Genomic DNA, 27863 nt, shown 5'->3' on the forward strand with positions numbered 1-27863 from the left:
CACCCCTCCATTACCACTTGTCTTCCCTAGTGATACACACACCTTATCTCTATTTAATCACCCTGTCTTCCCCAGCCATAGCCAACCACTGTGCACATTTGCGATTGCGTGTATAAGAGAGTGCTGCTGAGTGTGTGTGCACACATACACGTGGCCACATTTGTCATCAAGTGACCAAACTAGGAAGACAGCGAGAGAGACAGTCAGCCTGCAAGAACATGGCATTGGTCCCAAAGTCCAAAATTTAGTCAGCTGCTTCATTTGTTTTTGTCAGTGATATTTAATAGTGTATGCCAAACTCTATGCATGGGAAGAAGAGTGTGCACACATCTTTAATTTATCTTGTGTGTGTTTCTGAGGGGAAATGTGTTTGGTGGTGTCTACATTTACGTGTATAGGCTGAAAATAAACACAGGTTACATCACTCCTTGTGACCCCTCAGCACATTTAAGCCCCGCCTCTCTTAAAAGAGGTCTGACCAGGCAAAGTCTTTCATTGGCTGAGATTTGCGGGCCGGCTGAGGTAGTAATGGCAACCAGGTTTTATTTAGACCACTATTCAAATTGCAACACCACCATTAATAGTTTATACTCTGTGCTAGAAATACCTGAGAACATTAAAGAAATAATTGTGAATGCTCCATGTACCACTGTCTTTTTAAAGATCACTGAAGTTAAACTGTCAAAAGGAATATAAAGTTTATTAAGATGTAAATGCCACTGAGGAAAATGTGATCAGTAAGCATATGGTCTGTAAAGTGGGGCTTGCAATATGAACCTGAAACCATATAACCTACCTCCTGAAACAACAAGTCCTTTATTAAGGTCTCAGAGTGGCTTGGTCCCGAGGGGGTCAGCCCCTCAGGATTCCACTGTTGTTTATATGCTTCAGTGAGTATGTGTGCCTGTGTGTGCACGTACGTGTGTGTGTGTATATGTCCAAGACAGAGATGTACAGCTGCCCCGTTGTCCAGTTCACAAACTCATCTCAGCTGTTCAAAATCATCACCAAGTGTCATCAGAAACACAGACACCCAGGCACACACACACACACTCACACATGCATACATACAAAGGGCCACATATGGACAGGTCTGGCTCATTCAACCTTCTACATAAATGTTGGTGATAAATCCTCTGTGATAGAATGTGCATGTGTGCAGCTATTTTCTTCGTCAAACAACCTCCGCTTTGTCTCCGCAGACCACCGAGGCCCAAGTTTCCAGAGTTTGAATCTACAAGTTAGTTAAAGAAAGTTAAGAAACATGCACAAATTTACCGTTTCAGTAGAAATCACATGCATTTGGCATTAATCGCCATTTTCCACAGCAGTCTTTACAGTGAATATAGAATGTATTTTATTTGAGGAAGTCTATGGGTTCAGGAGCCTACAATTTAAAAAAAAAAAAAATCAATTCTGTCGCCTAAATGCATTTCAGTCTGTCAACAATTTTTTGGTCTTAAGTTGTACATTACAATTCAATGTTTACAGCAATTTTTTCTGTATTTCTAGAAATATTTAAGAAATAATTTAGAAGGTACCTTAGATAATCATCATCATATTATTCTGAATTCTGACAACTGCCACGCCCCAAATGAGTATTTCATGATATCCATTTTCAGGTAATAACACAATCAGGGAGCTGTTGCTCCTTCCAGCACTAATTTACAAGAATTACCTTCTTGAGCAAGCAACCATGCAATAATACCAGTACTGTTGAGGGCTGGGAAAAACGATTTCACAAATTTAAAACCAAGGTTTGATTTGCAAAGAAATCAGCAATAATGTTTTGGTTTATTTTTAGAATCAATGCTCTTAAATATGCAAAATTGCTGGTTATTTAGAAGTAGACAGACAGATATAAAAGGCTTTTTTAGAATATATTTATTAAACAGATCTGTAATACACTGAGAGAAAATAAAATTTCACTATTGCTGGGGAGTCAATCATACAACAAGCAATGTGCTCTCTAGCTAAATATACTCAATTCCCACTGTATTGGAGGCTAACCTTATTAAATGGGTAGAATGTGAATTAACAGCATCCTCAGAGAGCCTGACAAGTGCTACATTCCTAACATCCTATTGCTGAGACAATTTTGCCGCCACATAACTGCATTGGTCACAGGAATGAGGCACACAAAATTACAAAATTACAAACTCGTTGAAAAGCACACACAGATATACAGTAAGGCCAAAAGAAAACATACAGACACAAGAAAGATGCACACAGGACCTCTCATCTGAGCATGTGGGATTGTCACCTTACTGCCTGACATTCCTGCTTCAGGGTGCCAGCAAGGCCTGCAGTTAGAAGGGCAATGCTGGTGGCAAGGGGGTGGGGGGAAAGAGATGCGGAGGGTGGACAGAGGGCAGAATCAGAAATTTGTCGTGTCACATGGTCAAACAGGGAAGATTTACGACAGATCAGGTTCCTCATCAGCAGCATAGTGTTGTGGCTTTAGAATGACAGGTATGGGAGTGAGATCAGACTCCGGCTTTAGTTTGTACACCCTTTCTGGCAACTGCAGCCAGTGTGACTGGCTCAAGATGGCAGTGTTGCGGATGGTAGGCGTGAGTAATGCAACAGTCTTTCCTTGTGCTCGGTTTAACATCGTTCTCAGTGTTTACACGTGAATCTGAACATGCAGACGTGACAAAATCATAAAGAGTACATGCAGAGACTGACACAAACTTAGACAAATTAGGTCAAAAAACAACAAGACAAACTTTCAAGAGAAATTCTTGGAAAAAAAACATGCAAAACAGAGATTAGCAGTTATTTAATCATTTTATGTCTCTCTCTTCCTACTCTCAGGAGCTATGATTTACTCACCGGTGACATCATGGAGACCACAGCTATTTTTATTGGCTGGTAAGCAGCCAGCTCTTTGCCATGCTATGCCACCTGTCCAATCCACAGCAGTCAACAAGCCCCAGGGAAAAAAAAGTCAAGCACCCAAAAATGATTGAGAGATGAAAGGTGGAATATGATACATGCATGCCATGCTACTGTCCTAGGCATGTTTCACAAGTCAAATGTCTTGTCACTGCTACTGGTTTGTCATCCCTATTTGCATTTGTTCTTTGTTAAGTCTGCTATATTTCCCATTCTTCAACACTTATCTGCGTTACTTCATCTCTGGAGTAATGGCTTTTACGATAGCTCTTGGACCATCGCTGACATTGTCTGAGCTGCAAAGATGGGGTTATTCCTGGCCCTGTATCGTGCCTTCTTAGGTGCAATTTAGTCACATGCCACGTACAGTAGATTGGGGTGGAGGGGGTCACCATTTCACTCAAGTGCCCTGCATGATGTTAACTATTACAAACTAAATATTACAGAGGCTAGAAGCTGGTGACATAAATGACTGTAGATAATACCACATGTTTTGGAAGATTAGAGTTTGTAAAAATATATTAAAAGTTGGTCTTGAGATGAAAATGACTCTGGGTCTTTGAATGAGTGGGTATATTCTTAATTAGTTTATAAAGGATGACTTACAAGCTGAGGCAATATCAATATAGACACATTTGTAATTAGTGTCACTGAGTCTTGCATGGTCAAAATCAAACACATGATAAGCACATAAAGAAAAAGTTAACTTCAAGAAAAGGATCTTCTTGTGAAATGCTTTTTATACTCGTGTAAGTGAGCAGAGTTCCTTTATAATAGAACTCATGGGAAAAGAAATGGAGGAATGGTACTGATCATTTGTGATAATTGGATTTCTTGGCCTTGCCACACACACGAAAAAACAAACAAACAACAACTCGATTTTAGTGCCCAAGTTAAATTGAAAATTCAGGATTGTGTCTAGGTGTCCATCTTGTGGCAAGAGCATGAAATAGCAAGTACTAGTGTTGGAGTATTATCCTCTGAAACAACACTAGTGGGTGATAAAGACCTAGAAAACTAAATAGTGTCTGCAAATGATGGACAACTGGATGATTTGGTTTTTGTCAAAGGAAATCAAAGTTTTGGTTTATTTAGAGAAGTTCCAAAGAGTTTCAGCTGTCTTTGCATGCCCCACACAGTACATTCACACAGTACTCAGTACTCACAAAGTACATTCATTCATTCAGAGGCTCAGCTTACAACCAGGCAAACTAGGCAATCGCTAAGTTCCCAGGGGTCTGTGGGGGTCCCCAAGGACCAACAAACTTTAAAATACAGTAGTAGCAGTATGCAAAGTTTGCAATGACAATAGTGGAGCCACACTTGACTCCACTCACTCTGTTCCAAGTAGCCTATGTGATTCCACACACACCACAAATCAACAAAACAGCAGTGTAGTTTTGTAGCGACGAAAGAAAAACAGCAGTGAGTGCAGCAGATAGCAACAATTACATACAGTCCCGATCCAAAGTTTAAGATCACTCGAAAAATGGCAAAATGGCATTGTGTACTGTAGCGTTGTCCAGTTGACAAACCCAGTCGTTACCACACAGACGAGAGTCCTCAGTCATGAGGGATGCTCTCTGCAACATCTGGACATAGCCAGCAGCCGTTTGACACCCCTGCACCTCCTGAAGCTCCATTGTTCCACTGAAGGAAAAAGCATCCCAGACCATTATGGCACCCTCTCCACTGTGGCGCGTAGAAAACATCTCAGGTGGGATCTGCTTGTCATGGCAGTAACGTTGGAAACCATCAAGGTTAAATTTTTCACATCAGAGAATAAAACTTTCTTCCACCTTTCAATGTCACATGTTTGGTGTTCTCTTGCAAAGTCCAAACGGTCAGTTTTGTGGCTTTCAAGGAGATGAGGCCTTTGAAGACATTTTTTGTTTTTGAAGCTCTTCAGTCTCTGATGTCTGATGGTTATGGAGCTGCAGTCGGCACCAGTAACAGCCTTGATTTGGGTCGAGGATCGTCCAGTGTCTTGACAGACAGGCAACTGGATCCTCCGGCTGAGTGTTGGTGAAATTTTTGGGGGTCTTCCACTTGATGTTTTTGTTCCATAACTCTCAGGATCATTTAATAGATTCCAAATGTCTTACTGTGTCCCACCTCAGCAGCAATGGCGCACGGCGAGAGATCCTGTTTAAGCAGTTCAACAACCCAACCAAAAAGGGAGAGGTTTTTTTGCCTTTGCCATCAGAAAGTCATGACAGGGTGACTATCTGACAGAAAATGACAACGAATCCACATTTTTTGCACAGATTTAGCCTTTAAAGGCACGTGGTCTTAAACTTTTGATCAGCTGTAAAACAGCCTGTTTCAGTTTAAGCGCTGTTTTCAATAAACTGCATGCTAAAAAACATGTTTTTTCTCTCTTTTCTCACTCCCATTTCTTCTTGTTGCAAGTTGAAGCTTTACTTGGAACCTTTTTATAAGATCCAATCAAGTAAAATATGATTTTCTGCCGTTTTTGAGTGGTCTTAAACTTTTGATTGGTACTGTACAATATTAAATAACTAAACTGCTGCCAGATTAGCCTTAACTTTTGGGTGAGAAATACTTGCTACCCACTAACGTCACAGTATTTATTTTGGTCTCTTTGACATTCAATATTATTTAACTAAGCTAGCAGAGCAGCCAAGGGTGTCCAGCTGTGGTGGCTGTGACAGTGAGTGCACAATTTATTTTGATGATGTCAGATTTTTTAAACCATAATTCTAATGAATGGTGGTTGAAGGGGCCACCTGTGAATTTTTGCCTAAGGCTACTATAGACTCTAGAATCGGCACTGCATTCATTCATACCTCCAACCCGTACAATCACAGACTTCACAAGCTTGTAGCTCATACAGCAGCTCCCCTGGGGCAGGCTGGGAGCTTCTCTGAAGAAACACGAAATTTTGCAACCCACAACATTCACTCTGGGGCAACCTTCTGCTCTACTGATTTGGAAAGAAGTGCAAAAACAGCATGAAAATGATGTAAAGGTGCAACTGTTTCAGCAGTGAATTTTGAAAATAAATTCCTGGGTAAGTAACAGTTATATAACAGATTCGTTTTTAGGATTTTTAGATTAGAAATCCTGATTTCCTGATGTGGTTTTGTTTATCAGAATCAGAGAGACTTTATCAATCCCAGAGGAAAATTGTTGTCATAGCAGCACGCATTCAGCAACCATCAAGCACATATATATGAAACATAAATAACATATTTATGTTATATTGTATATTGTTATGTTGTATTCTACATCCTACAGTGGTTTTATAAGAAATTTATATCTCAAATATCTTTCAGATGTTGATGTTTTATAATGAAAATAATAGCCTCTAACATCACCCTGGCTCCTCCACACCAATGGGGGGCGCACGTTTTTTGTAAATAAATACCATCGTGGGTTGACGAGGGCCGCCCAGCCATGTTGAGGAGTCTGTCAAGCAAACTGCAGCCCGCCATTGTGTAGAACCAGGCTCTGTAGAGAGATAAGGGTGCTTGGCTGAAACGCTTCAATAGCTTGATAATTATTTCACCCTGCCGCTTTTATTTAGGAGTAAATACAGTTACACAGGCTCCGGGGGGGAAAGACATGTCAGCCAGCAGTCTTCTTGAACAGGTAAAGAGAGGTATTTTCTGAACATTTACGGGGGCCAAATTTCTCAGCATCGCGACGGGCTAGCGAGGATAGCTTAGCTCAGAGGCAGCGGCTCAGTAGTGCAGTAGGCCTGACCACCTGCTAAAGGAACTGACTGCTGAAAATATATCTCTTCATCTATTTTTTCCCCTTCCTCTCTTCTCATAAATCAAACCTTCATGAATCACCTGGACCCAATCCAGAGACCGAAAGGCCAAGCTAATAAAGGTAAGAACAAATATTATCTAACATTGTCGACTTGGGTTTGAGAGAGTGCGAATCTTTTTATGTACCTTTCGCTTTAGAAAATCTTGCGTGCGCGAACGCGATAGCTGGCTTCCTAGCTGCTCGGGTAGAATGGGCCTCTGTGTACACGATTTAAAGGTTTTCATATAATTTATCACTTGAGTGAAACGCTTAATGATACTGTGTTTCAGGTTGGGATTTTTCAGGCTTTAAACAAAGCAATTTTGAGTGTCCTTTACATCCCAGAAATCGCACAGGTTCCCACAGGTAGCTTCAGGCTAGCTGTCTCCAGAGTGGCTAACTTTAAATGGCAACATGATAAACATGAGCATCCTTTTCCTGGTTCTACTTTTAATGCCTTTTATCACCCATAGTTGCATGGAAAACACCTTACTGCTCAGTGTCTTTAATTATCAGACATTATGAAATTTCTTTTGCAATATTAGGGCTACAGGTGCCACCCTATAGCACGCTGGCGACCTGGCTAATGGTAGCCAACTCCGTCAAGTTGAAAGGACTCTTGGCGCTCGTTAACATGGAGACGCTAGCGTGCTAATGTTAGCTGGTTGCTAGGTTAACCAAAATGACACGTCTTCCGACATGCTTTTCCTGTGTCAGAAAGGCCCTCGCGCTTTCCCATTATTATGCTGTCAGTCTATAATGTTGAATAAACACATTGAACAAATAATTTTTATTGTAATTCTTTTTGTCCCTTTCTCCATAAAGCTCTGGCAATCTCGTGTTTTCCAGCACATGAACATCACCTGTAACAGAGAGCGCTCTTTAACTCGCGGGGGGGGGGCTCGCACGCACTACTCATCTGCCTGCATTTTAACATGCTTTTTTTTTTCTCTCGAAGTGATGTCAGTATTGGTTTTATCTATTATTTTAATGTGTCTATTGCTGTGGGAATCTAAATTTCTTTAGTGCTCTTTTATGCCAGTATTTGACTACTTCCAAGTCCATTTAATTTTTCCTGGGCCTGATTCAAATCATTGAGCATACTGTGTAATCTGAAGCATACTGAGCAATTATTGCTTTTTTTTTTCCTTGTTCTAATTTCAGGGAGTGGTTTTGTTATGTAACGAGTGGCGTTGGTGCTGATGTTAATTGCCTGATAATGTCTAACCCATTGTACCTCTGGGGTTGCACAGGCCTGTTAACACAAGTGTTGTTTCATTTACAGTGCAAAACGGAGCTGTGACCCAAAAGGATACTTTGAATGACGATGAATTTGAGCCTTACCTGAATACTCAGGCCAGACAGGTAAATGTTTTCCCAGTGTGTGAGGTTTTGTTGTTGTTTTTGTTGGGGTATTTTTTATTTTTTTAAATCTGAATCTCTTCCTTTTTTAAGCAGTCCGTTACTGACTTATCCTTAAATGTTCTTAGTTAAACACAAATCTTTTATTTGTTTTATTACACTAAAATTCAGATAAATCTGATAAGGGTTAACTGAAATTCTGGTTTAAGGGAGTTAAAATGGTGATGTAGAGATCAGCGGATATTCTCTAGCTTGCATCCACGACAAGTTTCATGACCGTACATATCAGAATAAATATATACTAGTTACTGGAATCTTAGCACATCTGTTAAACCCAATTTCAGCCATATTATTAATTGTAAGTTAACCTATAAAAAAAGGTTTACTCTGCACATTCTTGTGTTTTGATTACGAAGAATATTAATGTGCATCTCTTTATTCACCTTGGATTTTATTGCTTTAATTTTTGTTAAATGTGGTTGTTCCCTGTGCAGTAACTAACACATGCACTGTGAAGTGGGCTGTAGAGGAAAATAATAGAGCCTGTCTTTTGGTCCACTCAGAAGAATAGCTGTCCTTATCTTCTTCCAAGACACTCTAAATGGTGGTGGGGGAACAGTTCATTGTTCTGTTTATTTATAGATGAGTTTAAAGGAGGAATAGTGAGAGGATTGTTTACATTGTTGTCACAATCCGTGGTGAGCAGTGACAGTTGTGCTCATGTTAAGAGGAGTGTTCAGCTGTTAATGTTACAAAATATGTTGCTTTAATAATTAAATGCTAGGGTGCTTTTCCACAATTTTTTTTTTTTTTTTTTTTTTTTTTTTTTTTTCTCCCCCATGTTGTCACTAAATCACATTTTTCTATTCCATTTAGAGCAATGCCTATACGGCCATGTCGGACTCGTACATGCCCAGCTACTACAGCCCCTCCATAGGATTTTCCTACTCCCTGAATGAGGCAGCATGGTCCACAGGTGGGGATCCTCCTATGCCTTACCTGGCCTCCTATGGACAGCTGAGCAATGGGGAACCCCACTACCTCCCGGACGCTATGTTTGGCCAACCAGGCCCCCTGGGGAGCAACCCATTCCTAGGTCAGCATGGCTTCAACTTTTTCCCCAGTGGCATCGACTTCTCAGCATGGGGCAACAACAGCTCTCAGGGACAGTCGGGGACACCGCAGAGCTCTGGCTACAGCAGCAGCTACGCCTATGCTCCCAGCTCACTTGGAGGTGCCATGATTGATGGACAGTCCCCATTTGCACCTGCTGCCAACGAGCCCCTTAACAAGGCACCTGGTATGAACAGCCTGGACCAGGGCATGGCGGGACTTAAGATAGGTGGTGCTGCTCCTGGTGGTAACGGGGACTTGGCGCCTAAGGTGGTTGGCTCTGGATTACCTGGTGGGGGTCCACTAGGCCCTGTATCATCTGTTGGACCTCCCAGCATGCCTCCTGTCTCAATTGCCCCTGCCAAGCCTGCCTCCTGGGCTGATATTGCCAGCAAACCAGCCAAACCCCAGCCCAAGCTTAAAACTAAGGGTGGCATGGCTGGTGCTAATTTGCCTCCTCCGCCCATTAAACACAACATGGACATCGGCACTTGGGACAACAAGGGCACCATGCCTAAAGCCACCACTCCTCAGCAGGTGCCCCCTATTCCCAGCAACGGGCAGCCGCCCAATCAGGCTTCCCCGCAGCCTGGAAGTACTGCTGTGGGGAATCCACAAATGCCCCTGAGCAATGGACAACTGGTTCCACCTGTTTCCCAGATGGGTCAGCATCAGCTTCCACCCACTGGGCAGCCAGGTATGGGTCAGATGCCCCAGCCTCCTCTCTCCCAGGGTGGTCCTCCTCCACCAAGCCAACAGCAGCAACCATCTCAACCTACCCGCTGGGTCCCACCACGGAATAGGGCCAATGGATTTGGGGATACGAGTGGGAGTGGTACAGGCCAGTCACCTCCCTCTTCTTCAGGAGTGGGTGTGGTTCCAGGGGTCCCTTCGGAGCCTCACCCAGTTTTAGAGAAGTTGCGTATGGTCAACAACTATAACCCGAAGGACTTTGACTGGAATCCCAAGCAGGGCAGGGTGTTTATCATCAAGAGTTACTCCGAGGATGACATCCACCGCTCCATCAAGTATAACATCTGGTGCAGCACGGAGCATGGCAACAAGAGGCTTGATGCAGCTTACCGTTCACTGGGTGGTAAAGGACCACTTTATCTTCTGTTCAGTGTCAATGGGAGCGGTCACTTCTGTGGTGTAGCAGAAATGCGCTCACCCGTGGACTACAACACGTCTGCTGGCGTGTGGTCGCAGGACAAGTGGAAGGGTCGTTTTGATGTGCGCTGGATCTTTGTTAAGGACGTTCCCAACAGTCAACTGCGGCACATTCGACTGGAGAACAACGAAAATAAGCCAGTGACCAACTCTCGGGACACACAGGAGGTGCCACTGGACAAGGCCAGGCAGGTGCTAAAGATCATCGCTGGATATAAACACACCACTTCCATCTTCGATGACTTTTCTCACTACGAGAAGCGTCAGGAAGAAGAAGAGTGTGTGAAAAAGGTAACAAAGTCACTGTTGAATAAAGTGAATGACATAACAAATGAATGAAAAACAAGTGTGATCTTCAAAAAAGGTGGAGTGTTTGAAGCCTGTGTATGTGTGTTTGTACAACATTGATGTTATGCATTACAAAGAAACGGTACAATACAACCATTTACAGATGGGCTGAGAGCTGATTTTGATGTGCTTATATGGATTAGAACAATTTGTCATCTTTTTTCCTTTAGCTTTTGTTATGTTCTACCTGTTATCAGTCACATGTAATGTTCTGCTTTAAGAGTGGACAGCAAGAGAAAACATTTACAAAGATAAAATGGATAACATGCATGGTGTATAGTTGTGTAATTATAGCAACTTTATCAGTGTTATCTTGTTCACAGCTGAAGCTGCTGTGCTGCTAAAACTATGAGAGATGTTGTCCCCTTTACTGCTTTATGATATTGATAATCTCTTTAGCTTATTTGAGCATGAAGGTAGCGGAGCAAAAATGGAAAAATGTCAAACCGAAAAGGGAAATTTGTTTTTAAGTTTATACTGGGATCGTTCAATGGTTTGTTTGGTTTTTTTTTGTTTGGTTTGTTTGTTTGTTTGTTTGTTTGTTTTCTAGGGTTTCTTTCTTTTTCAAGCAAGTGGTGTGTTTTGTTTTTCTTCTTCCTTTTGTGTTTTACACTTTTTTTTGACTACAGATGCATTGATCAGTTACTTAGTCTTGATGCCAAAATAGAGACCTTGTCTTTAGTCAATTACTAAATCCAATACCTGCATTAATTTAATAAGCCCTGTTATGAAGAGCACCAGGTATGACATAACATTGCTTTTCTAGCTAACTGAAATGAAAAGTAAAATACGTATCGATTAAAATTTACTCAGTTGTCCGTTATTGGAAGGATAAATGTCAATGGGACCTCTGCCCTCTCCCACTAAAAATCAAAAGGGGGTCAAATAAAAAGGTGGGGAGGAGGGAAGTGAGTGTTTAAAGTATTTGTATGCTTTCATGTCCGTCAGATGAGACACATGTTTTGTCATTTTTAATCATAATTATTTTGCCTCCCCTGTTAGTTTCTCTCTTCCTGTGAGCCCATCCTCACACATGGAGTTGAGAAAACGGGTGAAGGAAAATGTTACTCACTTTGGGTACAACTCATGCCACTTTCCTAATGTCAACTCATTTGACCAGTGTCAGCTGGATCACAGCTAAGCCACAGACTGGTGCAAGCACACAAAACTTGTTGGTGTAGTAAGCAAGAAATGACTCCATACTGCCAGCCCTTATTTCATTTTAATTGTGTGTTTCCTCTTTGGCAAATGGATTACATCCGAAATATGGGCATATCAAGGTGGAGACAGTATTTAAATTTACATAAGCATACTCAGTATTGGAAATTACACCCACCCGTCTCCAAATCCTTGTCGATTTTCTATTTGTTGGGCAAATCTAGGGACAGTTGTTTTATTCAGTGTCATCTTTAAGTTTGCCTTCAATGAAATATACTGAACCCCAGGTGTGTGTGACACAAGGGTGGGGGTTGTTGCTTTTGGGATTCTCCATCAGTTGGCTGGTGAGTGGATTATTCAGACAGAGCATATCAGAAGAATAATGAATGGCGAAAAGGCAAGCGGATACTGGTAACAAAGATCCACAATGCTTAACATCTGTCACCATTGTTGGGCCACAAAGCACCCACACAGCAGTGTTGAGCTGGAACCTAATTTAAATTAGCCTCTTAATTTATTTATTTTTTTTAATGGTGTCCACTGGCATTATATAGATGCATCTCTTGACATGATTTTACGTTTTATTTTTCAGAACTGCTGTGATTGAAAAACACGTGTAGCTTGCTAAAAACCCAAATGTGCTGCCTGGAGGTTACCACTTAGTATCTATGAGCTTGGATAGATGTAAATATAACTAAAATAACAAGAGGAAAAAAGCAAAAACTTATATTTTTTTTATTGAATATCTTTGTCTACACAATGTTTATGCTTGAATGCGTAAGCTCGACTATTGGTGGAGGTGAATTTGCAGTATGTAGTTTATATTAAACTTTATTGGGTATTTTGGCTTTCTCCTTCCTCGCTTGATGGCAAGACATCTGTTCAAAAATGAACTGAGAGCATAACTGCTCTTTTGTGGTCTCTGTAAGAAAGGGGAAAACCTTTTAAATTTTGTCCCAGGTGTTTGAAATCTTAAAAACAGCATTTTAATCTGTGGTGATTTGTTCATTTTGAGTTATGTTTACACCCAGACTTGAAACTAACTGAGCCACTTAATTGAGGACAGTAAACCTGAATTAATTGCTTACTGAAAAATAAAAAATGATAAATGCACATTTGAAGAAGATTCATCTAGGGTACATTGTCTTATATATGTCAGTTTGAGATGGACACCATTTGGTTTTATCTATTTTAATATCTGTTATCTGTATATAGAGTTATTGATATTTAGCTGTTGAGCTAGGCCACTCAGAATCTGCTCTGTTTCTAAGTAATCCTTTGGGCCAAATTACTGAATGATCTTACTACAAAGACCTGGCTCTTTCAGTCTGAAGTGCTTCAGTTGTGCTCAGTTTTTGCTTCTTTTGTGACAGGTGGAGGTCCAAGGCAGTGAGCCATATCCCAGCAACCCAAACAACAGAAGTCATTACAGGCTTCAGGTAACTGTATTCTGAAGAAATTTAGCCTATTTTCATACTTTGAGTCTGTGCCACTTGGATATTTTTCACATACATTACGTAGTTGATATTTTGGTACCTGTAACCCTGCTAAGTTATCGAGCTTTTCCTCCTTGAAACCCACATCTGTTTAGGTTGTCGTTTGCAAACAAGAGCCGTGGTTTTATGAAACTATTAAGATGTGTATTAAATGGATGCCCACATTTAACAAGAGAAACTGGAAGGATCTATTGCAATGTGCCTATATTTTGTATGATGTAATTTCTGCTTTGTGTGTAACACGCTGTCCTTTCATGTTCTAGGAGCGCCAAGGACGAGTCAAGTAACAGTTGGTGCTTTGGTCAAAGACTGCAATGGCCCCCTTAAAGCCCTCTCTACCCCATTACGTCATTACATCCAGATCTCTTAAAGAAATTCTAATAGGGGTGAAGAATTAACAAAGGACAGAAACTAAATGAAGACTTTGATTTCTTTTGACTTTAAAGACTTACTTTGAACTTGTAGTAAAAAGAAAAGGAAACAATTATTCATAGGACTACAACTAAATGCATAGCATCCTTAGGTAATTTTTTTTTTTTTTTGCCCTCCCCCATTCCACTACATATGCTTTCTCCCCTTGTATGCTGCTTTTTTCCTTTTTGAAATGAAAGGATCAGCTTGTGTTTTTTTTTTTTTGTTTTTTTTTTTTTTTTTTAATGGTCCAAGAGCAGATCTGTAATTCTCACACAAACACACAAATCAAATAGAAATTGTAGTGTTGACTAATAATAGTGTCCCAAAGTGGAAAAATGGGCCGTTTGTCTCATTTTCTTTGTAACCCCGCCACCACCCCCACCCCAATCTGTCTTTTGAGGATGCTCAAATGTTCAACCGGGACCCAGCAGAGTTTCGTCCTCGGTGGATTTTCATCGTAGGCGTGGGCCAGCTACGCTCACTCCAGAATCTCTCTACACGCTTGCCATGTTTTTGTTTGAGAGGACTGCAAATGTTCAGAAGGCCCTTCATTTTGTTTTCCCAGTGTGTTGGATGGAGTGTGTGGGGTGGTAGGGTAGGGAGGATCTAGAAGGGGAGGGAAGAGGTTTAAGAGTTCGAAAGCAAAAGAAATGTTAAGTTGATAAAACCTTGCCCACTGTATAATTTTTAAGGTCTTAAAAAAAAAAAAAAATGGGGCCCTCTGTTGACAGTCTTTGGATCTAATTTACCCCCCCCCCCTTTTTTTTTTTTTTTTTTTTTTTTTTCCCTCCCCCCTTCCTCCTTTTTCTTGGACAAGTTGATTCGTTGTTGCTATGGGCTGCTTTTTTTTGTTTTGTTTCTCTCCTTCCTCCGTTTTCTAAAGACAGTGATGCGAGTGGCCTTGACCCACTCTTTCTATTAATCAGTTCAAAAGTAATAAATGTGATATATTAAGCAGAACGGTGTGCATTCCCCTTGTTTGGAAAGCAGTTTTGTCATGCAGCATGTCTGTGCGGGGGTTTTTTTTTTTTTTTTTTTTTTTGCTTGTTTGTTTTGTTTATTTTCCCCTCCCCCCTCTCATATGGGTATCTGAATGTTTCTTCCTGCCATTCTTCATCCTCCAACACCCCCTCCCCTTTTTATCCAAGCTTCGATCCACACTGTGCTGCCCTGCATTTCTTACCTCTACTTTCCAAACCCGCCTTTGTGCTACACACTCCCGGATTCCCGTTCCTGCTCAGCCAACCATACATACTATATCACAATCAGCTTTGACCATTTTCAGAATGTCATTGTTGGTGAGTAAAAAGCGCAAGGTCCTCTTTCAGAACTACTGGCTTTTATTTGTGGCATAATAAAGATGCTCCACAAAGTCATGTGTGGTTTCTCATTGGGCTTTGCTTCCACCCCCCCTTTAGTGATACGTAGGCTGTTTATACAGACTTGTCTGTCTGCATTGTCTTTGTGCTGATAGCAGGCAGGAATGCCATTTGGGATGCACAGTAAGATTGTTTTTAGTGTTTTGTTTCAGCTGTCGCTGGGCCAGACACCACTTGTATGGTCTACTGGCATAAAAGACTGCAGGTGTACAGTGCACAACACATGATTTGCAGCTCATTGTAAAATGAGCTTGATCGTCTTTAGTTTCCGATTCTGCGCACTCAAAGTGAGCAAAGAACCGGAAAAACTGGTTCCTCTTACCTTTTGATATGGTGGAAGTAGAGTTGAGGAAATGTGATATGCAGCTGTTTAACGTACAGTCCGCCATTTTCTCTCCTTTGCTGCTTGCACTGAACATAGCAGACACAAGAGGGCGACACAGGACTATTTACTGATGCTTCAACATGATCATGGACGAGGTTCTTCAGCCTGGGCTCGATGGCGTTCCGAAACTGCTTTCAGCATCAGGGCCTGCTGCGACTTTATTTGCTCTGAGATAGATTCGTTGGTTTTATTCTTCCTGACAGTTTTTTAATTCCTCCAAAAGCTACTGATAATAGAAATGGCACGTGCTCTTTAACCCTCATATTTTATGTTTTTGTGAGACCTTAAACGCTGCCAACAGCTGGATAAAGATGATATGTAGTCTACAAAATTTCAAATGTGTCTTTAAAATTGAAAAGCTGGCAGATAAAATTAAACAATTTAACCTATTTCTGCACAGATAATGTAAACACTGCAAAAGAAAGTCGTCGGTTTTTAATGCAAAACGCGTCCAAAGAGCCGTTCAATATTTTTAGAGCTTATGCGGCTTTACATCAGTCTTGCAAACACTGAAAATGTGGTATGCTGTAATTGCGAAACTCTATTACTACTTCTTTATTTGCAGCCATACACGTTACATTCACAACTGACTTAATATAGATTCCATAGTCTGTCAAAAGAATATACCTCATAACGCTTTTATTTAAAGGAAGGGGTCGTTGCTTCAGTTCAAGTCCTCTTTCTTGCACACTGCCTGGAAAGCTGTAAGGAACTGATGGTGGTGGACAACATAACTACAATGTGCTCAGTGATTGGCTTAAAAATAATATATATATTATTAAAGTACACAATGTAACAGAGGCCGGAGAGGAAAATATGAGGCGACAACGGGCGAGCATCCTTTTGCTCTTTGGGATGAAAGTGCGGGGTCTGTGTAAAAGAACTGTGTACAAAGATAGAAGTAGCCTGCGAGGATCTGTGTGTGTGTGAGTGTCGAGAGGGAGGTCGACGGCACGTGTCGTGTCTGCGTGGAGGGTGCGTGGCAAACATGCTGCCTCGAGGGGATCTCCCGTGACCCTTATCTGCGCGTCTCTGGGGACGCCTTTTAGCCCCTCCTGGGATGCAAATGAGCGGCCATAAAACAGAGGCAGATACTGCTACAGAGACGGTGGTGGAGGAGAAGAAAGGGAAATGGGACCAAGGGGAGAATGGAGGAGGAGGAGGTGGTGTAGAGGGGGGTCAGCACTCACATCTCAGCGCGCGCATGAACCTAAATGCATGAAGGAGGTGGAGGGGAAAAAAATATATATATATATTTTTCTTTTTTTAAAACCCCAATATAGATATGATGGCTGCGTGTGTTGGTGGAGGACTTCTTGTGTTTTTCCATGTGTAGAATTCGACATATTGACTGAATTCACAAGAGGCACTTGAATTATCATCAGTTAAAGTCCCTTTCCTGACTGCTGTGATTCGGAAAAAATTTAGCTGTTAATACAGCGGTACCACAAACAATCCAGTGGATCTGTCAGCTGATTAAAGAAATGGTCTGATGTAGGCCCGTGGCGTGTTATTTATTTCATATTTCAAACATTAGACCCTGCAAATTTTTCACACAGGGGAAAAAAGATGATTAAATATTTTCTGTTGGGAAGTATTGTTTAGAGAGAGCTACTTGAATGCGTTGAGTCGGTGGGTTCATATTGCGCTACAAGGTCATGGATCTGCTTTATTTTCCCCTCATTATCACAAGGCATCCATCTCTTTCTTCCATTAGTGACGCTTCACCATGTCGCCAAACCGACCTCTATTTACATGACTAAATTAGATTTCGTGCATTTTGTTTCAGAAAGCCTGCCCATAGCTAAAAGTAAAAAATAGAAGCAGTCCTGAAAGAATAAGGCACTTAATATAACTAATTTGTATATGGACTGATATTTTTCTAATAGAAAAGAATAATACATGCATACACTCTGTGTTCTTGGACCTCACTGGCTGCAATTTCAGTCACTTTATTATATTTTGCATCTAATTTTCAAAGTGGATTTTTTTTAATCAGGAATTTTTCACTATGTATATCTATATCTATCTATACACACACACACACACACACACACACACACATATATATATATATATATATAAAGAACAGTCCATGACAATTCATGTTTTTTACCACATGATGGGGGGTTTACACTCGGTCACCTGCTCTCCATTGCCAGGGGTTCCACACCGTTAACATATTGAGTGGTACCTCCTCATTTTGCCCATAGTCTTCCAATCGTATTGAGAGTTTTACAAAAAATGCATAATGTGTAGACAGCCATAGGGGCCTGAAAACAGTTGATGACCTCTGTCTTAACATATGTGGCACACTTGCCCTGTGCACGCTCTAATTGTGTGCAGATGACAGTCAATAATGAATTGTTCTTCACCAGCATGTCAGCATAATGCATTTAGGCCTTCAACAGATGCAGATTATTCTCGGGAAAGAAAACAAAAAAAGTCTTTTGTGTTTTTAATCTTCAAGTCTCTTCAAAATGTTGTCTTTTGGGGATGTTTTTATCCAGTTTTCCTATACTGAACACACTGAATCAAATTTTGAATAGAAACTTTAATAATTTAATAGTATAGATATCTAAATAAGTAAAATTAAACAAAATCAATTTATAAAAATACATATATATATATAAATTTTTTTGCCTGTTCTGCTTCTATCATCCGAGATGTAGGTCAGCTCACATCTTTATTGCCTACAGCGATGTACAGCTTGAATCATCTGACACATCTCTGTGATTATAGGAGTAAAACTGAAGCTCGTCTTTTAAATTACTTTATTCGTTATGTCTTTTTATTTACTTCTTCTGAATTTTTTTTTTTTTTTGCTTTGAAAAGAAATACTAGATACTACAAATAGAAATGTTGTCCATGAAACGATGTCTTTATTGAGACTTTTTGCAGAACAAAAACACAAAGGTGTGACACAGAAACTGACGAACAAAACAAGTATCATTCTAAATGAGCAAAAGTCAAATAAAGTCAAGTGAAATCAAATTTTAAAAAGCCGTATTTTCAGACTATGAATAGCAACAGAAATCGGTTCAGTGGAAAAAGAATAAATCGGCATGCATGAGAATGGTGGAGGTGGTTGTTGCGTTTTATGATAGGCCTAAAAACAATAATTGTGTAGTAGCACATTATACCCTTGTAGCATCCTGTTTTTCATCTTTCTGTCAGATAGGGCAAGTGTACGCTCATGCGGAAATACACAGACCTTTGAAGTGGCTCTCTGTCACCACATGGCAAATCCCCCTAGTGTGATCCCTCTGTTCATTTGGCCAAAGGACCAACACTGGTAGGCTGCCTATGGCTCTGTCTGTCCTGACGTTATGGAAAACCAGTTTATTAGTATAGGCTTAGCCTGGCACCCAGTGATTGTGGTGTCCTTATTTCACCTATTTTCCCTCAATGTCTAAAGAATATATGTTCTGTGGTTTGCATTAACTCATCTGTACACCTGTGTTAGGCCACTGTTCAGTAGCTCTGCCTAATGCCTACTTTCCTGATTCTCTTCCTAATCCCATAGGATGGTAGCAAACACCCATCTGTGCAGTTACCAGTGCCACTTTCCTGTGTTGGATGGGCTTTACACTGTTTTCTCAGGTGAGCGAAGACTGTGGCTTCTCTCTTGGCATTCACCGCGTGCCTTAATTGTATTGAAATTAAATCAAGGTCCACTGTGAACACAAAGAGCCCAAACCGAAACTTCCAAAATGTTCCCAGCTACTTCGATGCTTCTAATCGCTTCACTTACCATGCTTGCACTACAGCAATTTTTAACATGCGCATTCTTTGCTAAATGTTGTCACTTTCTCAGTCTTCAATGTGCGTTTTGTTTTGGATTTCGCCACTCCATCCCTGTTTGACTTTGTCATTCCTCTCTCCTCACCTGTGATTCCTTGTCCCTGAAGCCTCAGGGGCTGCTATGCGGTCCTTCTACACGACAAAGTACATTGCATGCTAATCCCACACTAACATGCACTCTCCCTTTGCAACGAAAACATATTTTCAATACAAACAATACAGGAAAAAAAGCATACACAATACAAGCCAGTGACATTGTGATTCTTCTATTGGAACAGCTCACAGTATGTAAATGCATGCATGCGGTTCTAGCTGTGCAAAAGAGAGGGTTTCCAGCAGAAAAAAGATGAAAAAAAAAAATACATTTTGTGATCATCAAAACAGAATTCACACCATTAAGACATGTGTACACATTTGTATACACATACTACAGCATATCATAAAAAAAGCACCACAGAGAGAGGAAAGCACAGAGAAACAGGGAGGGAGATAGAGCAGGCGAGCAAAGCTACCTTTGTTGCACCATAAAGAGAGCAGCAGCCCAGCTACCTGATTGCTACCATTCCTGCAGACCATCTTCCCCTCAGAGCAAAACAAAGGACGACGACTAGATATTTATGAGAACACGTTACGATGCACAGCTACGCCTTATCCTCGCCATAGCACTGACTCCACTGTTCCTGGTTAAGAGCTTGGTACGGTTTAACCAGATCAAGCAGTTCTTCATTACAGTTGGTAAAGCTGTGTCGTTATCTCCCCCTTACCCTCCCTCCCTCCCTCCCACTCTCCATCTCTTCTCTACTGCTCTCTCTCTCTCTCTCTCTCTCTCTCTCTCTGTGCCGCTCTGCGCATGCAACTATAGCTATGTACAGACTGGAAAACAGGGTCTAAATAACAACACTCTCCATCCTGTAATTAAAAACTATGTATGTATAAGTAAATAAGTAACTAAACAAAAAAAGTGAATATTAATGTTCGGCCCAAAGCAAAAGCGCAAGAGGAAAAATTAAGCTTGTTTGCCCTTACGGAAGACTCTCCTGAAAAACTGATAGCATTACAGCTAAAATCGTTCTTTTTACAACTCTTGATCACTGCCCTCAGGTCCTTTCTATTTTTAATACAGTTTTTGTTTTTTTGTTTTTCAGATCAAATATATCCTTCCTCACTAAAGACGTAGCAAAAAAAAAAATTGCAAAGAAGGTGCAGTGTATTTCCTCCTTCGGGTCCTTGGTCCTGATTCTGTGATTGTTGTCGCTGTAGTTGTAGCTGTGCCTGCGCAGCTCCATCCTGTGAAGGTCCTTGTGGGTTGGGAAGAGCAGGGGAGCAGTCACACAGGGGGATGGTGGGATGGCGGAAAAGGGGCTGAAGGGACGGGAGGCAGGCAGGCAGGTGTCACGCATGCAGTCAGGGGAAAGAGGAGAGGGTAGCAGGAAAAACAAAAAAAAACAAAACTAAATTCTACCCAGTCACCACAAAATAGAAAAATCCATTTGGATCTGCTCAAGACAAAACCAAAAAGGAAGACAAAAAAGCCCAAGATGTAAAATATACATATATAAGCCAGGCAGGTATATATGTATAAGGATCCAAGGGAGAAGGAGGAGAAGGAGAGAGATAATGGATGGACGGACGAGGAGGAACAGGCAACTGGCTCACACACAGACACACTGCGCCGAGGCGAAGGCACGGGCTTCAATTTATGCTTTCTGGTCGACACCACCCCCCACCTAACACACACGCACGCAAACACACATGCAGACAGATACACGCGCACACACGCACATAGAGTGTCCCGCCCCTATCTGCCCCTGTCCCTGTCCTGTCCCGTACTGGATGCGTGGCCCAGCTGATCAGTGCAGAGGGATTAGCCAACAGGGCCAGCTGGCAGGGATTACACAGGCAAAGTGGGGGAGGTGTGTGTGTGTTAAGGGGGGGTGGGGGGTGATGGGAATGGGAGGGGGCATGAAGGGCGAGGAGGGTATGCCTACTGGGGGAGGGGGGATGGGAGGCCTTGTCTTGTCCTGGTAACACACAGGCGTACACACAACCACACACACACAGATGTGCAGGGAGACACACAAACTTGACCAGATAGTCGGCGCATAGATGTTTCATGCAGATGCGCATCCACAGCATGCACCAGTGCCTGGACACAACATAAAAAGCTTGCAAATATGATTTGAAGGAATGCATGAGCTGCAGTAACTGCAGGGGTAACGCAGCCAGTAAGCCGTGCAGCGCAGCCTCTTTCCCGACAAAACAGGGCAACACACAGTGTTGATAAATGTATGTAAATGTGCAGGAGGCTCCGGGGAACGGATGGCAGAGGGGGGCAGAGAGAGGGAGGGAACCCCACGGGAGAGTGGGGCCAGGCTGACAATGCAAGACTTTGACCCTTGACCCTTCTCCGCTCCATCATCCGTAGCCATCAGCTGATCCAGAGAACCGGACAGCCACAGTAATACCCCCCCGCTGTCGCCCTCGCAAACACATGAACACATGCACACGGGGCGCTCGTCTGCTAACAACACTAAATCCACCCAGACCCATCTCACCTCTCTCTTTTTTTTATTACCACTCCTTTTCCATCTCTCGCTCCCTCCATCCCTCCCTCCATTTCTCTTTGCCGTCTCATGCCTCACTTCACCACTTAGCTCAATCCAATATCCCCGCTCCTAACCTTTCTGATTATTTTGAAATGTGTCGACATCTACAACTTTCACATCTCTGCAGGAAGAGATTCAGCCTGGATGAGAATATTTTTCTCATACATTCATGTTTTGATTTGTCCCTGTGTGTTATACTTAAAAAAAATCTTAATTCAACCATTTTTAGACTTATTTTCAGCTATGTCACAACACAGTGACACATACTGTAGTTAAATTAAATTTTATATTTGTAGGATGAAACAATTTTTGCTTTTATAAATCAATCTTTTTTGGAAAGTGTGGTAACTGTTTTACAGTAATAAACACTGAACAGCACATAGTGTAAATTACATGTGCAGCTCAAATGATTAGAAATCATATAAGCAGCATCAGATTCTGATCTTTTACCTCCTGTATGTTCAGCTATCTATAATGATGCAGTTTAAAATAATCCTGGAAGCATGAATCATATGGTTTGGCCACTGCTGTCAGTGTGATTTTTGTCAGGCATTACCAAAATCACGCAGGCTAAACTACCCGCATGTCTCCACAGTAGCAATTTGACACACATTTACTTCACACCCCTTTGAGCTTCATTTCTACAAAAGCGTCAAATATCTGCTTTAAATATCGCAGAGAATTACATACCTTGATGGAGTGAAATGGTGTAGAATTTGATATTATTTTTGCACAGAAAATATGATCTGTCTCGAGCCCGTCACTAAATCTGCCCAAACTGCCACATATACGGGGATAATTCAGGGACATGTTCAGTTAGCGTTAGCTGCGTCGAGTGTTATTTTGTGAAAAGCTAAAAGTCAAAAGTTATTCAGACTGTCAACAGCAGTTTGAGCTACAGTTTGTTAGACAGAGACACACATCAATCCAAACACACTCTTACACAGACGGGTACAAACACTACGCAGAGGTACACACTCACACACACAGTATGATTTATGAAAAATCAAAGAGACATTGTGTGAGGCCTTACAGGCAAAAAAGAAAAGAAAGAACTGTGCCACTGTTTTATAATAAATATATAGAATTAGACTTGGTTGACGTGTGACCGACATGACATTAGTTTACATTTGTTTACCGGGAATACACAATAACACCGCAGCAGAGCTCAATAGCTTGGCTACAAATGGAGGACAGCTTGGCCTTCTGTTTATGAGGCATGGGAAGATGGATTTTATGAGGTAACATAAGTTAAGGTTTACCTCAGAGGCATTAACAAAAAATGTGTTTTATGTTTTTGTGGAATACACTTTTGTCAAAGATATATATACTTTTTTGTCTATGAATTGACGAAAGCTTGAACTTAATATTTATGCTCATCAATTACATGCCATACATTTCATGCATATTGCAGATTTTATTTGTTTGTATCAGGTGTGTTAAGGATTGTGCACTTTCGCGTGGCATTGGAAAAAAAAAAGATTTGCAACTGCATTTTAATGTCCTTACAACCTCGTCCTCCATTTTAAAGGCTTGTACACGTGAGGATGAGAGCGGGCGAACAGGCATGCAACCTTACAAGCGCACAGCTCGGAGGATCATAGAGAGGCTAGCAAAGACTTTTTTTTGTCTTATCATACAGAAAAAATAAAAGGAGAAATAGACGAGCGATTATACAAAGAGACAAGCTGTCAGAGACAGACAGACAGGAAGACAGAGAGACAGGCAAATAGACAGTGCTCGTCCCTACTTTGGTAATCTGATGGAGAGATTAGCAAGCAGGCAGCATTTGGGTCGGATTATCGAGTCATTAGAAAAGACTGGTGCTCCAGAGCCTCTCTCATGTGTTAATGTGGCTTTACAGGTCCTCCCGGCAGTCTGTGCAGATTGTCTTGTATTGAGAGTATATACAGTAGATAGTCCTTCAATATGCAAATTCATAAATCTCACGCACCAGTTTCTGTATGTATGTATTATTTACATCCCACCAGGATTATAATAGTCTTTATGAGTGATGTTCTAATTATTCAGAATATTTTAATTATCTTTTAAGAATGGCTCATAGTCAGAATTACACACGTTTTCTTTTTATTTGTATCTATTTTGTAAAGGTTGTAAAGTTAGCTCATGCAATGCTTTAAATGTGTTTTAAAGCATGGTTGTGTTGGTACAAGAAAACAATATAAATCAAATTTCAAAATTGGAAATCTTTAGTTTTTTTATAATCTGATATTTTGAAATTTATCACCTGTAATTAGAATGTATTTATGTTAAAGTACCACAACATAGTTTCTTTTTTTTTTAAATTGAAAACTTTATTTTTTAACTACACTGAGGCGTTAGTAAAAAGTCACTGAGAAAATGCATCTTCACTGTCCTTAAGTGTACTGCTAGGTAAGCTGTAGCATTTAGCACCATGTAGGTCAGTGGGGAAAATGGTGCTGTACGGCCTTCTTGCACTTGCAAATCATATAGATGTGACGTTCAGTGATGATGGGATTTAAACAGGCTCAGGAAGGAGCCAGAGAGCTTATGAGTGTGTGGGTGTCTTTCCAAGGGAATACATGTATTTACAGTAGGTTATATGGATTTGGGGTATTTGCTCTCTAAATATCGGCGGTGACACACACAGGTCATTTGTATGTGTATGTGTTTTGTTGTGTCAGAGGTCGGGGCAGCTGGGCTGTTCATTGACAGCTGATCAATGCTGCTGACGCTCTCTGTGTCAGTTGCGCTGATATGGTCGAGTGACTACAATATCAGTTTCAGTTTCACTAGAGTAGGCAATACAGCTGCTGATGAGTGTGTGTGTTTGGGTAATATTAGCTAGCCTTTTTTTAAAAAAAAAAAAAAAGAAAAAAGGAAAATTCCTCACTGTCCAGACTCCTCATTTAGCTTGTGACCACATCGCACTTCACTTCCAGGTCGATCATATGCGCGTTCAGCCACTATCAAACAAACACACACGCATGCACGTGCAAACTCACACTATCTGATCTGCGTGTTCCCAAAAACCTTCCCTTTTGCTGCTGCCTCTGCATACAGCATGCCCCAGTTCCCCACCCCCATCCCTTTTTGTCAAATAAATTGCTATGTGACCTACTTCCCATTTTGCACCATTTCTCTCATGTTGAGATATTATTGTTTGAATGCGAGTGATTTGCTTTGGGGGCATACAGTTTCAAAGAAAACGCAGTGTACAGTATATGTTATGGGACAATCCATACTGTAAACTGTAATGAATATATATTTTAAAAAATATGAAAAAGTTAACATCACCATTGATTTTTTTTTTTTCATGAATTGCAGTTTGGTGTTGTTGCAGTGTTGCACATTCTTTTAATGTATAGGCAAGCTTTTTTTTTAAGGCTTTTGTTATTAAAATTGCTCTAGTATGATTTGTAATTAAAATACATGGTTCACATATTTCCCGATTAACACATACAATAATACTCATAGCCCTCATAATAGCAGGATGTCTTTGTGATTGTCATAGACTAAAGAAATAAGGTAAATCAATTTTGCAGCCTAGTCAAGCAGAAAGCACGGTGGCAATTTTCGGTAATAACCATGGCTAATTCATTGGACCTCATTGCATTTATAAACCAGTTATGTCTGCACTAGTTGGCACCCAGTGTTTTCTTTGGAGTTGAGGTGGATTTATCAAATCACTTCACGATAAACAGGCTTTTGTAGCAAAGGGTTGAAAATCCAGAAAATTATAGATAGGCAGGTTAAACAGCAGCTGAGCTTTACTGATTTATTGTGTATCGTTATTTTGCTTTAATTAAATTTTAATATATAATACTTCAAAAATAGTCTTTCATAATTTGTTTCAATTAAATCTTCTTTATAAATTGTACTCATTAACTCATTTATTCATATATCTTATATTTCTTGTTCATCGTTTTGAGTCTTACATTTAAATAGCTGTCTTCGTGAGAGTGTGTGTGTCCATTTTTGTGACTTTCCATGTGTGTATATATGTATATGTGTGCCTTTTCCTGCGTCTCAGTGTATCAGATCAAGGCTCCCTTGTGCCTTTGCCCAGCCATGAAGAGATGGCACCGGAGACCACACTGACCCTAATTTATTGGGATCAGAATCCACATGACAGCAATTAATTTACATCCATTAACCACATCGTTCGCTCTTTCTTTCGTGCTCTCTGTGGACGTTTGGCACTCTCGCACAATCGGTTTGAACATTTTTTCGCTTCTTCCACTTGTTTTAAGACTTTCTCCCTTCTCAGCATGTTCTCTCCGCTTTAATCAGTCACTCTCACGCTACCGGTAGCTCCCACATTTCCCTGTTAGCGTACCGGGATTTCATATTCCTAATCCATTTAGCAGACCTTTAGCATCACTTTTGACCTAGGTCTCTACATAAACGATAATGCCATCAAGTTCATAGTATTTGTCTGTGAGTTTGTGCTAATATAGTGTGTATGAGGGAGATAGGGAGGGAGGGAGTGTGTTACTGCCTCCCGAAGAGCTGAGGAATCTCCTGTTTAATCGTATAAATAATCCCTGTAAATAATCATTATGTTACATATACTCACTCTTTTTAATAAATGAACACACATTGTGTAATCAGAAGGAATTAAACAGTGCTCAGTAAATTGTCTGATTATGATTAAACAAGGAATTTAACATTAACATTATAAGCTCAGCACCTTTTGTTCATTTGAGTGCATCCTTCATGCTGTTTTATCGTTAAAGCATCCAAGTTATGCAGTTTATATGCTCAAGGGTGTTCCTCTCTTCCCCTTACATTAAGTCTCTTTATTACTGTCCTACATCTGTCGCTGCTACCCTACCTCTTACTCGTCTTTTCTACCAGTATCTGTCTTCCAAATGCTTTTTGCTGGCCTTTCAACTCAAGACAGGAGATTTTGCTTGAGGGAGAATTTGCCATTTATTTTTGGAGACAAAAAAAAAAAGGAAAGGGGCTTAAGTGCTTTGTATCTTTTCCCCTTTCTGTCTTCTTTTTCTACGCATCTTTGCTCTCAGCACCATTGTGGTGCCTCTTCATCCCACTCAGGCCTCCATGCCTTCACTTTGTCCTTGGGGTGAGAGGAACAGAAGAGCGTGGCTGGCTAAATGTGTGCATGATTGGGACAGTACAGCAGAAGATGAATTCTTTACTGTCTCATTTATTTCCTTACCCTATATTGACAAGCACTCACGTGCAAACACATAGCAAGTCTTTTTAAAATAAGGCTGCTTCCTATGTATAGTCATGTATTACCGCATGCTCCTATACACATACCCAAGCAAGCGTTTCGTTTTAGCGTAGTGCATGTGCAAAACTTGACACTTCTTGCCTAATTCAAAATTTATTCTGAAGGGAGAGACAATGAAAAAAAAATCCTTTGCTTGCATCTCTTAACCAGCATAGCTCGGGGACAGGTTCTACCAGTATCTGTTTAAGGATTGGCTCAGGATGTGGTGCGGGAGGAAAAGTTGCAGTTGGCAGCAGGCAGAAAGACACTGCAAAGGGAGCGGGGGTTCACAATAAAGGATTTTAAACCAAAGCCTCTTTGGTAAAGAGGAGGGAGGAAGGGAGGGAGGAAAGAATGGGGCTATGGGGGTGGTGGATAGAGACAGGATGACACCAGGTCCAGATTAACCCTAATCTCAGGCCTGGTGCTTTAGGTGAGGCTGAGCGACTGAAGGAAGCTATCCCATGCCAGGTGGTCATGAGGAGGTTAAAACTGGGCGAGGGTGGGGGGCACTGGGAGCATGAGGATGGGACTGGGTGTTGCTAGGGAAGACGGGGAGAAAAGAGAGTGAGGGGGAAGCGACTGAAATGTAGGTATTTTGATATCTGCTTATCCCGGGCTTTTTTTTTTCTTTTTCTTTTTCCGATAAAACTAAAACCAAAACTCCAAAACGACTGACCGTAAACAGAAACTGAGAAGATGTTATGGATTGAAGTGGGGGTTACA

At 41.0% G+C, this 27863-nt stretch overlaps 1 protein-coding gene across 1 annotated transcript; it reads left to right on the forward strand.

The window, feature by feature from the left end:
• Nucleotides 1–6306: 6306 nt before the first annotated feature.
• Nucleotides 6307–15115, forward strand: ythdf2 (YTH N6-methyladenosine RNA binding protein F2). The gene is made up of 6 exons (XM_084915065.1): nt 6307–6513; nt 6735–6759; nt 7964–8043; nt 8917–10614; nt 13203–13268; nt 13589–15115. Exons 1-6 carry the CDS (start codon nt 6487–6489, stop codon nt 13610–13612), a joined length of 1920 nt encoding a protein of 639 aa, XP_084771191.1. The 5' UTR covers nt 6307–6486; the 3' UTR covers nt 13613–15115.
• The last annotated feature ends 12748 nt before the right edge of the window (nt 15116–27863 follow it).

This window comes from Perissodus microlepis, chromosome 19 (assembly GCF_051167445.1).
Source record: "Perissodus microlepis isolate ML-2025 ecotype Zambia chromosome 19, ASM5116744v1, whole genome shotgun sequence".
Lineage (NCBI taxonomy): Eukaryota > Metazoa > Chordata > Actinopteri > Cichliformes > Cichlidae > Perissodus > Perissodus microlepis.